Source organism: Odocoileus virginianus, chromosome 33 (assembly GCF_023699985.2).
Source record: "Odocoileus virginianus isolate 20LAN1187 ecotype Illinois chromosome 33, Ovbor_1.2, whole genome shotgun sequence".
In the NCBI taxonomy this organism is placed as follows: domain Eukaryota; kingdom Metazoa; phylum Chordata; class Mammalia; order Artiodactyla; family Cervidae; genus Odocoileus; species Odocoileus virginianus.
Genome location: NC_069706.1, coordinates 20,275,825 through 20,290,151, shown reverse-complemented (window position 1 = coordinate 20,290,151; position 14,327 = coordinate 20,275,825). Strand labels below are relative to the sequence as shown.

General features: G+C 45.1%; 1 protein-coding gene across 1 annotated transcript in view; it reads left to right on the top strand.

Moving 5' to 3' along the window:
• Window positions 1–14,327, top strand: part of COG7 (component of oligomeric golgi complex 7) — an 86,064-nt gene that overhangs the window by 43,012 nt on the left and 28,725 nt on the right. Inside the window, exons 10-11 of the mRNA XM_020874096.2 lie at window positions 5,582–5,698; window positions 8,257–8,322. Of these exons, the coding sequence (XP_020729755.1) occupies window positions 5,582–5,698; window positions 8,257–8,322 (183 nt within the window). The remainder of the gene's footprint in view (window positions 1–5,581; window positions 5,699–8,256; window positions 8,323–14,327) is intronic.

Below are 14,327 nucleotides of genomic sequence, written 5' to 3'. Positions count from 1 at the left end.
GTTGCAGGATACTTTGTAGAGTACATTTTCTGTAGCAGAGCTCAGCAAGGCTTTTCTGCCAAGGACCAGATGATGAGTATGGTAGGCCTTGAGGGCTTTGCAGTCAATAGAGAGTGCTTCCCCAGAAGTACAGAAGCAGCCAGAGACAATACATACCTGAGTGGATGTGGCCTTGTTCCAGTAAAACTTTGTTTACAAGAAACCAGGAGTGCCATTTCCTGTTCTGGATCCTTCTTGAAGCTATAAGTGCATGATATATTCCTATAGAATACAGGTCACCAAACTCGAGCTCATGAGCCAAGTCTGTTTTTGTGAAAGTTTTTGTAAAAGCGTTATTGGAATTCCACCAAGCCCATTCACTTATCTGTGACCTCTAAATCCTCCCAGTGAAGTTAGAGTTGAGTAGTTAAGACAGAGACCTTGTGACTTGCAAAACTTAATACCTGGACCTTAACAGACAAAGTTTGCTAAGCCCTGATGTGGAAGGTTAGGCAAAACTCAAAACACTGATTATATTTGAGGAGCGGGAGGATTAAGTTAGTAGTCATAGGAGACTTAGCTTTGTTATTGTCTGATTCTTAAAAAGGAGACTAAATTCACACATTTCTTGTGTAATTAAAAATATAAAATTAAAAAATATATAAGCATCATGCTCAGTAGAAGAAGCCAGTCGGACAGGACCTCACGTTATATGATTCCATCTATACAAAATGTCCAAAACAGGCAAATCTATGGAGACAGACAGTAGGTTAGTGGCTGCCTAGGCAGGGGGTGCAGGTTCCATCCTGGGTCGGGAAGATCGCCTGGAGGAGGGAATGGCAACCCACTCCAGTATTCTTGCCTGGAAAATCCCATGGACAGGGGAGCCTGCCAGGCTACAGTCCATGGGGTTGCAAAAGAGTCAGACGTGACTGAGCAACTAAACAGAAGAGCTGGGGAAAGGGGGGCATTTGGAGGAGATGCGCAATGACTGCTAAAAGGTACAGGGTTTCTTTTCAGGATGATGAAGCTTGTTTTAAAGTTGATTGTGGTGATGGTTGCACAACTCTGTGACTGCATAAAAACCTTTGACTTGTGTGATTTATGAATTGCAAATGCAATAAAGCCATTAGAAGAAAGAAAGAGGGGAGGCCAAAATTAAATTTACTTAGAGAAAAGAAAAGTTAAGAAGTCAGTATAAGGCTGGATTCTCTGACCTGTGTAATTGAGGTGGAAGGGCCCTTGGGAGGATAGGTGCTTCGGTCTTTAGCTTATGGACAGATACATTCTCAGGCTCTGCAAGAGATTGTATTCGGGAATAAAAGTTGCCTTAGTCTCAAGAAACTCCTCATACTGAACTGAATGCGCTTTTGGTGCTATAAGTTTAGGGAGCCCTTGTCATTCCAGAAATACTGAACATGCCCCTGTGAGCTCCGAGGATCCTGGGGCCCAGTGCTGTTGGTCACTGCCGTGGGCTGTCTGCATCTCCAAGGGCGGCTCACAGGAAGGCACTGGAGGGGACGGGGCTCTGCTCGCAGATGGAGGGGAAGCAGGTGAGCCCAGACGGGACCTCCAGAGAGAAAAACATCAGCAACAGGTTTAATCAAATAAAATTCACCTCTTGGATGAAATAACTTTTTTTGAGATCTAAAAATTTTATTATAAATTAACAAAAGTAAAATGCTTTCAGAAATAGATATATATTTAAATACAAAAAGGTGTAAAAAAGCAAGTCTTCCTGCTTTCCTGCCCATGTCCTTCTCCTCAGAAGTCACAAGTTTTAAGCATTTTACTTTTAGTCTTTTATTTAAATATATTTGGCTGCTCTGGGTCTCAGTTTTGGCATGCAGGACCTTGGTTCACTGACCAGGGATCGGACCCAGGCCCCCTGCATTGGGCTCAAGGAGTCTTAGCCTTCTCACTCTTCTCTCCAGACTTTAAAGGAAATTTGTTTGTTTATCACCTTTAGCTGTTATGTCTTGACTCTCAACTCTGAAAGGTGAGGAACTGGGCTTCTTTGAGCCTGGTCCTCTCATGTCCTCTCTCCTCCCAGTTCTCGTTGGTGATGTTTTCAGTTTTGGTTCTTCTGTTGGTTACTTCAGTTCCTTCATTTTAAAAAGTAATGCAAATCCATATTAAAAATTCAAACTGGACCAAAGGATGTATGATGAAGCCAGATCACCTTCTCTAGAAGGGGAGGATTTGAAGCTACCAAAATAACTGATATTTGTTTATGAAATTAGTCAGGGAAATAAGGGTGATACTGACTTGCCGGGGTTCAAGTGGGACCTTGTTCAGGAGTGGGGAGGGCATGGGATGGTGTTTAGGAAGGAGGCTTAGGGAAGATGAAGGATGCAGGCAGGGCAGGAGGGCAGCCTAAGCTGGACTCGGCCGAGGCTGTAGAATCCACAGGTAGAGACAGGGTGGTGCAGAGTGAGGGGTGTTCCGGCTGTGAGGGAGCCTGGACCCTGGAGGTGGAGCCCCCTGAGCTGAGATCCTGGCTCAGGTACCTAGCTAGCTGGGACCTTGGGTGGGTTCATGCGCCTTTCTGAGTCTTGGTATCTTTTATTTGGGGAAACTGATGGTGATAATATCTCCTTTCTGTGTGGTTGTGAATATTGAGTGAGACATGAATGTGCTTAGTCGCTCAGTCAGTCTTTGCAACCCCATGGACTGTAGCCTGCCAGGCTCCTCTGTCCGTGGAGTTCTTCAGGCAAGTATACTACTGGAGTGGGGAGCCATTCCCTTCTCCAGGGGATCTTCCCAACCCAGGGATCGAACCCAGGCCTCCTGCGTTGCAGGCAGAGTCTTTACTGCCTGAACCAGCAGGGAAGCCCGGGGAATATTGAGTGAAAGCACGTAATTACAGCACCTTGCATGGTAGAGACCCTTAGAAACATTTATCGTGAGAGAGTTAGAGTGTTTTGGTACAAACGCCGTAAAAACGTGATGTGATGTACGCATCACCTGCGAGCCCCGCCAGGGCTAAGCGACCACCCACCTCCCCCCACCCCACCCCCCCCCTGCAGTGCTTTGCAGCTGCTCACCATCCCGGGGACTCTGTCAGGAGCTTCTGCAGCGCACGTGCACTGTTGGGCGGGGCGCTCTTCATGTACTTGTCACAGTTGCAGGGTGATGACACAGGCGTTTAACCTTCTTCAGCTAAAGCACAATTATGTCCTCCAAGAGCCCCCTCTCAGGGTGTCCTGAGACCCCTGCCCCTCCCTCAAGGAAAGCCGTCTCGTCTCTGGGTAGGCTCTGTGGCAGTTTGGTTTCATAGCTTCTCAGCCCTACAGTTTGAGGCCTCCATGAAAGCAGCAGCAGCGGCATTTGTCCTCAGTGCAGTGGCCTGCTGCAGTTCTGTCCACTTGCTTCTCTGAATGGCCTTTCTTTCCACCACACAGACTTATTCTTCAGGGCAGTGCCTGGGGTCCTCATAGTCCACCGTCCTCCCTAGAGCGTATGGTTTGGGAAGGGAGGGGAGCAAGACTTCCTGTGATGTGTGCAGGTGTTGTAGGTTTTAGGGAGCCTCTTGGCTTCCAGAGCACATGACCATCCACCCCTGTCCTTACCATACTCTTCCAAAGGAATATATTTATTGTTCACATTCCAAGAACTGTACAGCCGGCCCTCTGTATCCAGCATCCCTTATCTGTGGGTTCAACTAACTGGATCAAAAATATTTGGGAAAAAAATGTGCAGAAAGTACCGAAAGGGAAAACTTGAATTTACCCGTGAGTTTGCCACATGCTAGCAACTATTTACGTAACATTTACATTGTATTTACAATTTACATAACATTTACCTTGTATTAGGTATTGTAAGTAATCTAGAGATGATTTAAAATATATGGAAGAATGTGCCTAGGTTATATGCAAATACTATATGCCATTTTGTATTTTTTAAAAAACTTGAACATCCATGGATTTTAGTACTTTGGCTGAGGGCAGGATCCTGAAATCAGTCCCTCACAGGTACCAAGGGAGTTACAATATATAAAAACAGTACCACTGCACATCAGCTTTCATTTTATACTTTTCAGGGAACTTCTGTGTGTGCTGTTTGATTCATTTCATTTTATCGTCATGACAACACTGTGGGGCAGTACAGAAAGTGAAACTCGCTCAGTCATGTCCGACTCTTTGTGACCCATGGACTATACAGTCCATGGAATTCCTCAGGCCAGAATACTGGAGTGAGTAGCCTCTCCCTTCTCCAGGGGATCCTCCCAACCCAGGGATCGAACCCAGGTCTCCCGCATGACAGGCAGATTCTTTCCCAACTGGGCCACAGTGGTAGCCCAGGAATACTGGGGTGGGTAGCCTATCCCTTCTCCAGCAGATCTTCCCGACCCGGGAATCGAACCAGGGTCTCCTGCATTGCAGGTGGATTCTTTACCAACTAAGCTATCAGGGAAGGCAGTGCAGAAGACATCATTAAGTCCATTTTGAAGATGAGGAAACTGAGGCCCAAAGACACCTAGGTACTTGCCTAGATACTGCGGTACAGGTCTGTCATTGCCTCACAGCCTGTTTCTGGGTGTCTCCCTTATGGACAGGCCTGTGCTAATTCCTGGGGATACAGTTATGAGCCATAAAGGGATAGTCCCAGTTCTCTCCCAGAGCTTCTAGTCTAGTGACAGCAGTTAACGTTAAACACATATATTAAATAAGCTATTTACTGATACTTGAGATTTAGTCATAAGTGGGATGTGATAAGCTATTTAGTGATAAGTGGGATGAAGAAAAGTAAGTGGTATAGTGGGAGCAAACAGCACAGTCTGCGAGGGAGGGTTTTCAGTTTGGAATCCAGTTTCATGCTCCTGTGCCATTAAGGTTGGGCCCAAGCCATGGGGCTTGACTGTTTACTCTGAATTCAAGGATTAGAGTGGGCTTACCTGCCTGCAATGCAGGAGACCCTGGTTCGGTTCCTGTGTCAGGAAGATCTGCTGGAGAAGGGATAGGCTACCCACTGCAGTATTCTTGGGCTTCCCTTGTGGCTCAACTGGTAAAGAATCTGCCTGCCATGCGGGAAACCTGGGTTCAATCCCTGGGTTGGGAGGATCCCCTGGAGAAGGGAATTGATACCCGTTCCAGTATTCTGGCCTGAAGAATTCCATGGACTGTACAGTCCATGGGGTCGCAAAGAGTCAGATACAACTGAACGACTTTCACTTTCAAGGATTTCAATGCTGCAGAAGTATCTTGTGCTATCCTAGCTATCAGTCAGGTATTACAGAGGGGCCCTGATGTTTTAAGACAGTCCTTTAAATTAGCTTCCAAAGAAATGCCTCTGTTAGGATGAGGGAGTGATTTGCCAGCATCATCTATCACCTGGTGGATCACAGAGTTGTGGTCTTAGTGGCCATCCCCTTCCCACTCATCTTGAACATCTCTTAAAGCTGCTCTGCAAGATGAAAGAGACCGTCTTGTTACATAGAGACTTGTTTGTGGTTAGAGCTTTATGAGTCGTGACAACTCTTCGTAGGATAGCCTCTGAAGAGGCTCTCCTTAGTGGTTTTGTCCAAAGCTTTGTAATTCCTGGTGTCTCTAGGTCTGGAGAGTTTATGATGACACCGCTGTTAATTTTTCTTTCCCCATAGGTATGTGTCTGACTTCACTAGTACTCTTCACTCAATACGAAAGAAGTACAGATTGGATGATATTCCTCTCAACTCCCTTTTTCAAGAAGATTGGACGGCTTTTCAGAATTCCATTAGGTAAAATGGGAGTAAACATATATAAACACACACACACACATATATATATAATAGTGTATAAAAATGATAAATGTGGTTTTTTTTCCTCTTTCACTGTCTCCTCCACCACCCCCCACCTTTTAAAGCAAATACTCTAGATGCTGCAAACAAGCCGATGAATGAACCAAAAACAAACAAACAAAAAACAAACACCAAAAAGACCTGTCTTGCTCTTAAAATATTTTTAAAAGTTCTTTAGGAACTCATCTCCTTTGGCGATTTAAGTTTTTTGTCTGGCTTGAGATTTTTTCCCTCCCTTAGCCTGCAGTTTTTGCAGTAAGTTAGAGCTTTTATATTTTAGAAAATGCACAGCTGATTGCATCCTGTTTCTGGATCTAAGTGCCATAGTACTAAATGGTAAGGCAGTACTCTGGCCTGGAAAGAGCCATGTGAGAGTTCCATGAAAGGACTTGAGGTGACCCTCCTGAGTCGTTGTTGACAGGCTCCAGGGTAGCGTCTGGGACCTGTGGGCTGCTCGGTAGACACCCTGTTGCCCTAAACCCTGAGGTCTGATCAGAGTGTGATTGGTAGTGGCCTGAGGCATTTGGCCCTTGATATGTCCAGCCAGGGAATGCAAATGCTGGCCAGTGGCCGGATCTGACCTGTGGACAAGTTTTGTTTGATCAAAGGATTTAAAAAAATTTTTTTAGATTATTTGCCAGCATGTAAAACCAGGTTTAACATAATCCAGCTTTTCCAACATCATGTCAAAACTGGACTCTCTGGAAGCACTTGGTCTGTGCTTGACCTTGACCTCTGCCTGGGGCTGGAAGCCGAAACCCCTGGTTGAGTAGGTGATTGTTCTCTGTTCTGTTCTCCCACTCTTATGAGGCCTAACAGCTGGCCTGAGATATTGGCCTGAGATAAAAAGCAATCCAGAAATTTCTTTTCCTTACAATTATTCCTCACAGACGTGTTCTGGAAAGGCAAGCTGCTTCCCCCACTTATATTCCTTGCCTGACCCCCCGGCCTAGGTGGTGTGTGCAGGGCACCCATGGTGCATGTGCATCCAAAGACCATCTTATCAGGGTAAACCCGGGGCCTCCCAAGGCCACTTGGAATATCTCCTCATGGGCTCTGATCTGAACTTTTATTTTTTGATGAAATTTAATGTTCTAGATGCTAATATCCCTTATCAACTGTGGCAGCTTGGTACACCAGAATATATTATGCACACAGTTGTTCTGTTGTATCTGATGTGAGTGGAATATTTCACTTTCTCATAAACCTTTCTTATGATGGAATGCCTAGATATGTTGGTGATGATAGGCACTTTTAGAGAAAGTTAAAAGTTAACTAGCCCTAAGATGTTTTTAATCCTTGGATTTGTCCTGACGTTATAGTTTGGTGTTGAAGGACTCAGTGGCTGGAGTTTTGAGGCCTAGCATAAAATTACTCGGAAATTAAATGAATATTAAATTCAGACATGATGATCATTCAGACTTATCTCTCAGAAACAAATGGATTAAACTCCTCTGCCTTTCATGTGATCAGGGTGAAACATAATTCTAATATCAAAACAGTTTTCTCTTCTATGGCTGGCAAATAGCAGGCATCTCACAAACATTAAATAATGAATTTTGGTTTTTAAATTTTAGAGACAAATTTTCAACCCATTTTATTGTTTCTGGGTTTTTTTTTTTTTTTTGGTCATACTACAAAACTTGTGGGATCCTAGTTCCCTGACCAGGGATGGAACCCAAGCCCTCAGCAGTGGAAACTCAAGTCCTAACTGCTGAGCCACCAGGGAATTTTCTCCAACCCATTTTCTCAAAGACAAAAACCAAAACCAACTTCAGTATTTTGTGTACATGCTAAGTTGCTTCAGTTGTGTCCGACTCTTTGCAACCCTATGGACTGTACCCAGCCAGACTCCTCTGTCCATGGGATTATTCACATAAGAATACTGGAGCGGGTTGCCATGCCCGCCTCCAGGGGATCTTCCTGATCCAGGGATCGAACTCACGTCTTTTAGGTCTCCTGCATTGGCAGGTGGGCTCTTTACCACTAGCACCACCTCATATTTTGGGACATGTTAAATTATTTCAGATCACGTTGGATAGAGTTGTGATTCATAGCAGGGAGACCCATGACAGAGGAATATCAGAAGGGACCAGAATTCCCCCTTTACATGAATTTCTAATGAATGAAACATTTCAGGCCGGCACTCTAAGTGGACTTCCCTGTGGCTCAGACGGTAAAGGTAAAGAATCTGCCTGCAGTGCAGAAGACCCAGGTTTGATCCCTGGGTCGGGAAGATCCCCTGAAGAAGAAACTGGCAACCCCGTCCAGTATCCTTGCCTGGGAAATCCCATGGACAGAGGAGTCTGGCGGGCTCCAGTCTGTGGGTTTGTGAGGAGTCTGACACGACTGAGCTCAAAGAATTACCTGCTTTCCCACAACCCAGCACACAACCAAAAGGGTTGAATAGTTAGAATTTTTATGAATGAGATAATGTTTGTCCTGTAAATGTCAGCATTCCAGGTGCTTAAACGTGAAGTGCTTTTTGTTTTGTTTAGGATAATAGCCACCTGCGGAGAGCTCTTAAGGCAATGTGGGGACTTTGAGCAGCAGCTGGCAAACAGGTAGGAGGGCCTCGGGGTGGGTCCCTGGGCCCAGGGCTGGGGAAGAACTTGATTGAGTACAGAGCACAGTCTGACGCCTCAGCGCTCCAGGGCTGTCTGTACCGAGGTGTCAGTACAGTTCCCATTCACCGTTTATTGAGCATCTAAAAGGATCAAGGCCTGCTTGGCAGCAGGCACATAATTTTAGTTGGATATGAAAGTCCCAGACTAATTGAGGAAAACAGTACATGCTGTCTCCAAATTATCAGTGGGCTGGGTTCCTGCCGCATGTGTGTGAGTCAGTTATTGGAAATCGAAATAAATTTCGCCATAGAAATGGTGTTCGAAGCGGTGGTGAAGTCCCCTGGTCCAGCCCACAGAATCGGGACAAACCGGGCCAGCCTGCCGTCTGGTACCTGCCCCAGGATTCTGTGTTGCAAAGTGGGTGTGTGGCAGTGAGGATTTCTGGGGTGGGGTCTGGAAGGTCCCTGCTGCCTCTTTCTCTGTTGTGATGCCTGCCCCGAAGGGACCCTTCCGAGGGCTCCAGCTGCCCAGATGCTCTGGCCTCTTCCTTCCAGCAGAACCTCTCACTGCCTCAGTGCAGCTGGTTTCTCTGTTCCTCGGGGGTTTCGGGGAAGGAGTCTGAACTCAGGTGGTGTAAGGGCCTAGCATCTGTCCCTTCCCCTCTTTCTGGGACAGTTCTTCATTGTCCTAAGGTCATCTCCACAGGAGGGACTTTCTGACAGTGGTACAAAGTGAAAAGCAAGCCGAGACCTTGGACCGGGTGTGCGGTAGGGCCAAACTGCTGGGGAAGGAGGTCAGACCGCCCTTGGGGTCAGGGCCCTGAGCGGGTCGTTTCTTTTTCTCACCACTGTTGGTCTTCTTTCATTTCTTGTCCTGTGGATTGCCTTCAAGTAGCAAGACTTTTCATGATGGTTCTCATTATGGGGAAAGTCTTGCTAGGGGTGGGGGGTGGGGTGGGGTGGAATGGGCAGCTATTGCGGTTCATAACTCCCAAACAGCCCAGCACAGAGGTTATGTGGCTTCCTGGAACAAATAAAACCAGAACATCATAGGCATACAATGGAGTGTGTGTAAATAATATAAATGATGAAGTGAACGCGCCCTTCCACCCTACTCCCATGCACACTTAGGCTCACATTCATATGCAGGTGTATACACACACACACACAGTGAAGGGAGCCAGTGGTGGAGGGTAATTAGGTCTGGGTTCACAAAGGGCCTGTACAAAAATGAGAACATTTTACATTTACATAAAAAAAAAGAAAAACATGTAGCTTATTATTTTCTTTCTTTTTTTTATTTTCTTAATTATAGTAGTAATTACATACTGGGCCCAACTCATTGCACAAATTAAAAGTTCACAAGTATACAAAGTAAAAACTGAAAAGCTCCTCACCTTATTCTTCAGAAGAAACATTAACAGCCCTCCACCCCTGTCACATTTGTTGAGCTCTGACATTAAGAACCTTATCGAGTTAACTCATTAGTCATCCCAGGGGCCCCAAAGAGATAAGTACTCTTCTTATCCCCATTCTTACACATGAAGAGACATTGAGGCATAGAATTTGGCTCAGGTAATGGCTTCTTTTTTTAAAAATTAGTTAGTTATTTTTGGCCATGCTGGGTCTTGGTGGCTGTGCGGGTTTTTCTCCAGTTGCGGCAAGTGGGGGCTCCTCTCTAGTTGCAGTGCTCAGGCTTCTCAATGTGGTGGCTTTTTTTGTTTTGGAGCTTAATAGTTGTGGTGTATGGGCTTAGTTGTTCTGTCACATATGGGATCTTCTTGAATTAGGGATCAAATCCGTGTCTCCTGCGTTGGCGGGCAGATTCTTTACCACTGAGCCACCAGGGAAGCCTCAGTAATAGCTCTTTAAGCAAAAGAAATTATTTGTGGAAAGATCTGTGTCTGAGGTGGTGCAAGTAAGAGGCAGTGTTTGAACGTGGATGTCAGCTGAGTCATCCTGTGTGCCACCACCACGCCGTCCTGCCTCAGAGATGGGTGTCCGACCTTAGACTTGTGTTTCTCTGCGTGCATATCAGAAGTCTTACCATATCAGAACATGCAGACTTGCCTTAATCTTTTAATGAAAATGAATAGTACATTCTAAAGGGCAAGGAAGGATCTGGTTAAGAAGGTGAATGGGGCATTCATAGGTAGGTAAAGAGCGAGCTCCTGTGACTGCACCCCAGTGAGGCTGAGCGCCTGGCCCGCGCTTTGGTGTGATGAGAACAGATTGAGTGTATCCAGGGGAGCCTTTTTAAGAGGTGACGTCATTCTGGAAGCACTGAGCCTGGATAGGGAAAAGAGGAACAGTCACCATCTGTGTTCTAATCATGGAGCCCAAGTGTGTGGCCGCTGCCTGTAAAGCTTATCTTATCTCCACGCCAATTTCACCTGCAGAGCCCAGACTGTGACTTTGGACCACTCCCCTGGGGTGGCAGCGGTGGTAGCTCGAAACACTCCAGATTACTTGAGCGACAAGAGTGACATTGGCTACTGGGCTTTAGAGATCACCTAGGCAGGTGATCATTTTGACAAGGATCATTTTGTGACTTACAGGCTGAGTGAAACAAGGCCAAATGGGGGTATCACCCGAGGGGTTTCTCTTGAACTCGGGTGACACGCGGGGAGGTTGCCGTGGCTCCTCTTTGCTTTTATGGTGCCCACTACCGATTTTTGGCACAGTGGCATTTTCACTGGGACACGGCTTTAGTAGGGCAGTTCAGTGGGACGATGAGGTTTGGAGAGTCCAGAATAAATGTACACATTTCCCTGACTGAGGCATGGGCAGCAGCTTTTCAAGAAAAGGAGATGCGTTGAGGAAGTAGGTGGAATTGGGATGTTCGTCCCTCCCTCCTTACCATGTGTGGACTTAACTGCCTTCTCCTGCCATGGAAGATAGCACAGTACTGGCACATATTGGGCTTTGCTGTTAATCTCTGAGCTTCTGGGCAGGTTCTGTTGTGATTAATCATCTGAAAGCACCAAAGCCTAGCTTAGAGCCCATCACAACAATGAGAAAATGTTTCTTTTTTTAAAAAATGTATTTGTTTTTGGCTTCGCTGGGTCTCTGTTGCTGTGCAAGGTCTTTCTGCAGTTGTGGAGACTGTGGTGCTTCTCTTGTTGCAGAGCATGGACTCCAGGGCACACGGGCTCCATAGTTGTGGCCAGCAGGCTTCCACCCCATGGCACGTGGAATCTTCCTGGATCAGGGATTGAACCCACATCCCCTACACTGGCAGGTAGATTCTTAACCACTGGACCACCAGGGAAGTCTGAAAATGTTTCTTAATGAATGAAGAAATCAAGTGTTCATTTCTGCATCGTTTAGTTCACAATACTGGGAAATACATATAACAGGACATCAGAGTCTAATGATGGTGACTGGTTGAAGTGGAGGCTAGGGAAGAATGCCGTTAGTTCCTTATTGCTGGAGCTGTGTTTATTCCAACATTAAAAATATTGGATTTGGTTTTCGTTGTTGAGTACATTATTCAGAAATTTTTAACTATAATTTTTAATATTCAAAACATTCCCAATGTAACTGCTTTTCTTCCAACTAGAAGGCAGACTGATACCACTTGCTGGCTGTTTTGAGTCTAAGACATGAATTATAGTAACCCCAAGAAAGAGAGTTGACTTCCTGGAGAGAAGAGATGAAAGCTCAGCTCTCAACTCCCTGCTCACCAAGTCCAAGGCCGCCTGTCACTCACAGAATAATTATGCAACACCTGTTCTCTGCCCAGCTCTGTGCTTTTGTTGTTCCATTGCTCAGTCATGTCTGACTCTTTGCAACACCATGGACTGCAGCACGCCAGGCTTCCCTGTCCCTCACCAGCTCCCAGAGCTTGTTTAAACTCATGTCCATGGAGTAGGTGATGCCATCCAACCGTCTCATCCTCTGTTGTCCCCTTCTCCTCCTGCCTTCCATCTTTCCCAACATCAGGGTCTTTTCTAATGAATTGACTCTTCCCATCAGGTAGTCAAAGTGTTGGAGCTTCAGCTTCAGCATCAGTCCTTCCAATGAATATTCAGGATTTTCTTTAGAATTGACTGGTTTGATCTCCTTGGAGCGCACGGGACTCTCAAGAGTCTTCTCCAACATCATAGTTCAAAAGCATCAGTTCTTTGATGCTCAGCCTTCTTTATGGTCCAACTCTCATATTCATACATGACTACTGGGAAAACCATAGCTTGAACCACATGGACCTTTGTTTGCCAAGTGATGTCTCTGCTTTTTAACACATTGTCCCGGTTTCTTATAGCTTTTCTTCCAAGAAGCAAGCATCTTTTAATTTCATGGCTGCACTCACCATCTGCAATGATTTTGGAGCACAAGAAAATACAGTCTATCACTGTTTCCATTGTTTCCCCATCTATTTGCCATGAAGTGATGGGACAGGATGCCATGATCTTAGTTTTTTGAATGTTGAGTTTTAAGCCAGCTTTTTCACTCTCCTCTTTTCACCTTCATCAAGAGGCTCTTTAGTTTCACTTTGCTCTCTGACATAAGGGTGGTGTCATCTGCATATCTGAGGTTATTGATATTTCTCCCTGTAATCTTGATTCCAGCTGTGCTTCATCCAGCCCAGCATTTCACATGATGTACTCTGCATATAAGTTAGATAAGCAGGGTGACTATATACAGCCTTGACATACTCCTTTCCCAATTTGGAACCAGTCCATTGTTCCATGTCTGGTTCTAACTGTTGCTTCTTGACCTGCACACAGGTTTTGTAGGAGGCAGGTCAGGTGGTCTAGTATTCCCATCTCTTTAAGAATTTTCCACAGTTTGTTGTGATTCACAGTCAAAGGCTTTAGCATAGTCAATGAAGCAGAAGTAGATGTTTTTCTGAAATTCTCTTGCTTTTTCTATGATCCAGGAGATGTTGGTAATTTGATCTCTGGTTCTTCTGCCTTTTCCATATCCAGCTTGAACATCTGGAAGTTCTCGGTTCATGTACTGTTAAAGCCTACCTTGGAGAATTTTGAGCATTACTTTACTAGTGTGTGAGATGAGTGCAATTGTATGGTAGTTGAAACATTCTTTGGCATTGCCTTTCTTTGAGACTGGCTTTAAAACTGACCTTTTCCATTTCTGTGGCCACTGCTGAGGTTTCCAAATTTGCTGGTATATTGAATGCAACACTTGCACAGTGTCATCTTTTAGGATTTGAAATAACCCAGCTGTAATTCCATCACCTCCACTAGCTTTGTTTGTAGTGATGCTTCCTAAGGCCCACTTGACTTCACATTCCAGGATGTCTGGCTCTCAGTGAGTGATCACACCATCATTGTTATCTGGGTCATGAAGATCTTTTTTGCATAGTTCTGTGTATTCTTGCCACATCTTCTTAGTATCTTCTGCTTCTGTTAGGTTCCTACCATTTCTGTCCTTTATTGTGCCCATCTTTGCATGAAATGTTCCCTTCGTATCTCTGATTTTCTTGACAAGATCTCTAGTTTTTCCCATTCTGTTGTTTTCCTCTATTTCTTTGCATTGATCACTGAGGAAGGCTTTCTTATCTCTCCTGGTTATTCTTTGGAACCCTGCATTCAGATGGCTGTATCTTTCCTTTTCCCCTTTGCCTTTCGCTTCTCTTCTTTCCTCAGCTATTTGTAAGACCGCCTCAGACAACTGTTTTGCCTTTTAGTATGTTTTTTTCTTGGGGATGGTTTTGATTATCGCCTCCTGTACAGTGTTATGAACTTCTGTCCATAGTTCTTTAGGCACTCTGTCTATCAGGTCTAATCTCTTGAAATCTATTTGTCACTTCCATTGTATAATCGTAAGGGATTTGATTTAGGGCATACCTGAATGGTCTAGTGGTTTTCCCTACTTTCTTCAATTTAAGTATGAATTTTGCAGTAAGGAGTTCATGGTCTGAGCCACAGTCAGCTCCCGATCTTGTTTTTGCTGACTGTATAGAGCTTCTCCATCTTCGGCTGCAAAGAATATAGTCAGTGTAATTTCAGTATTGACCAGCTTGTGATGCCCATGTGT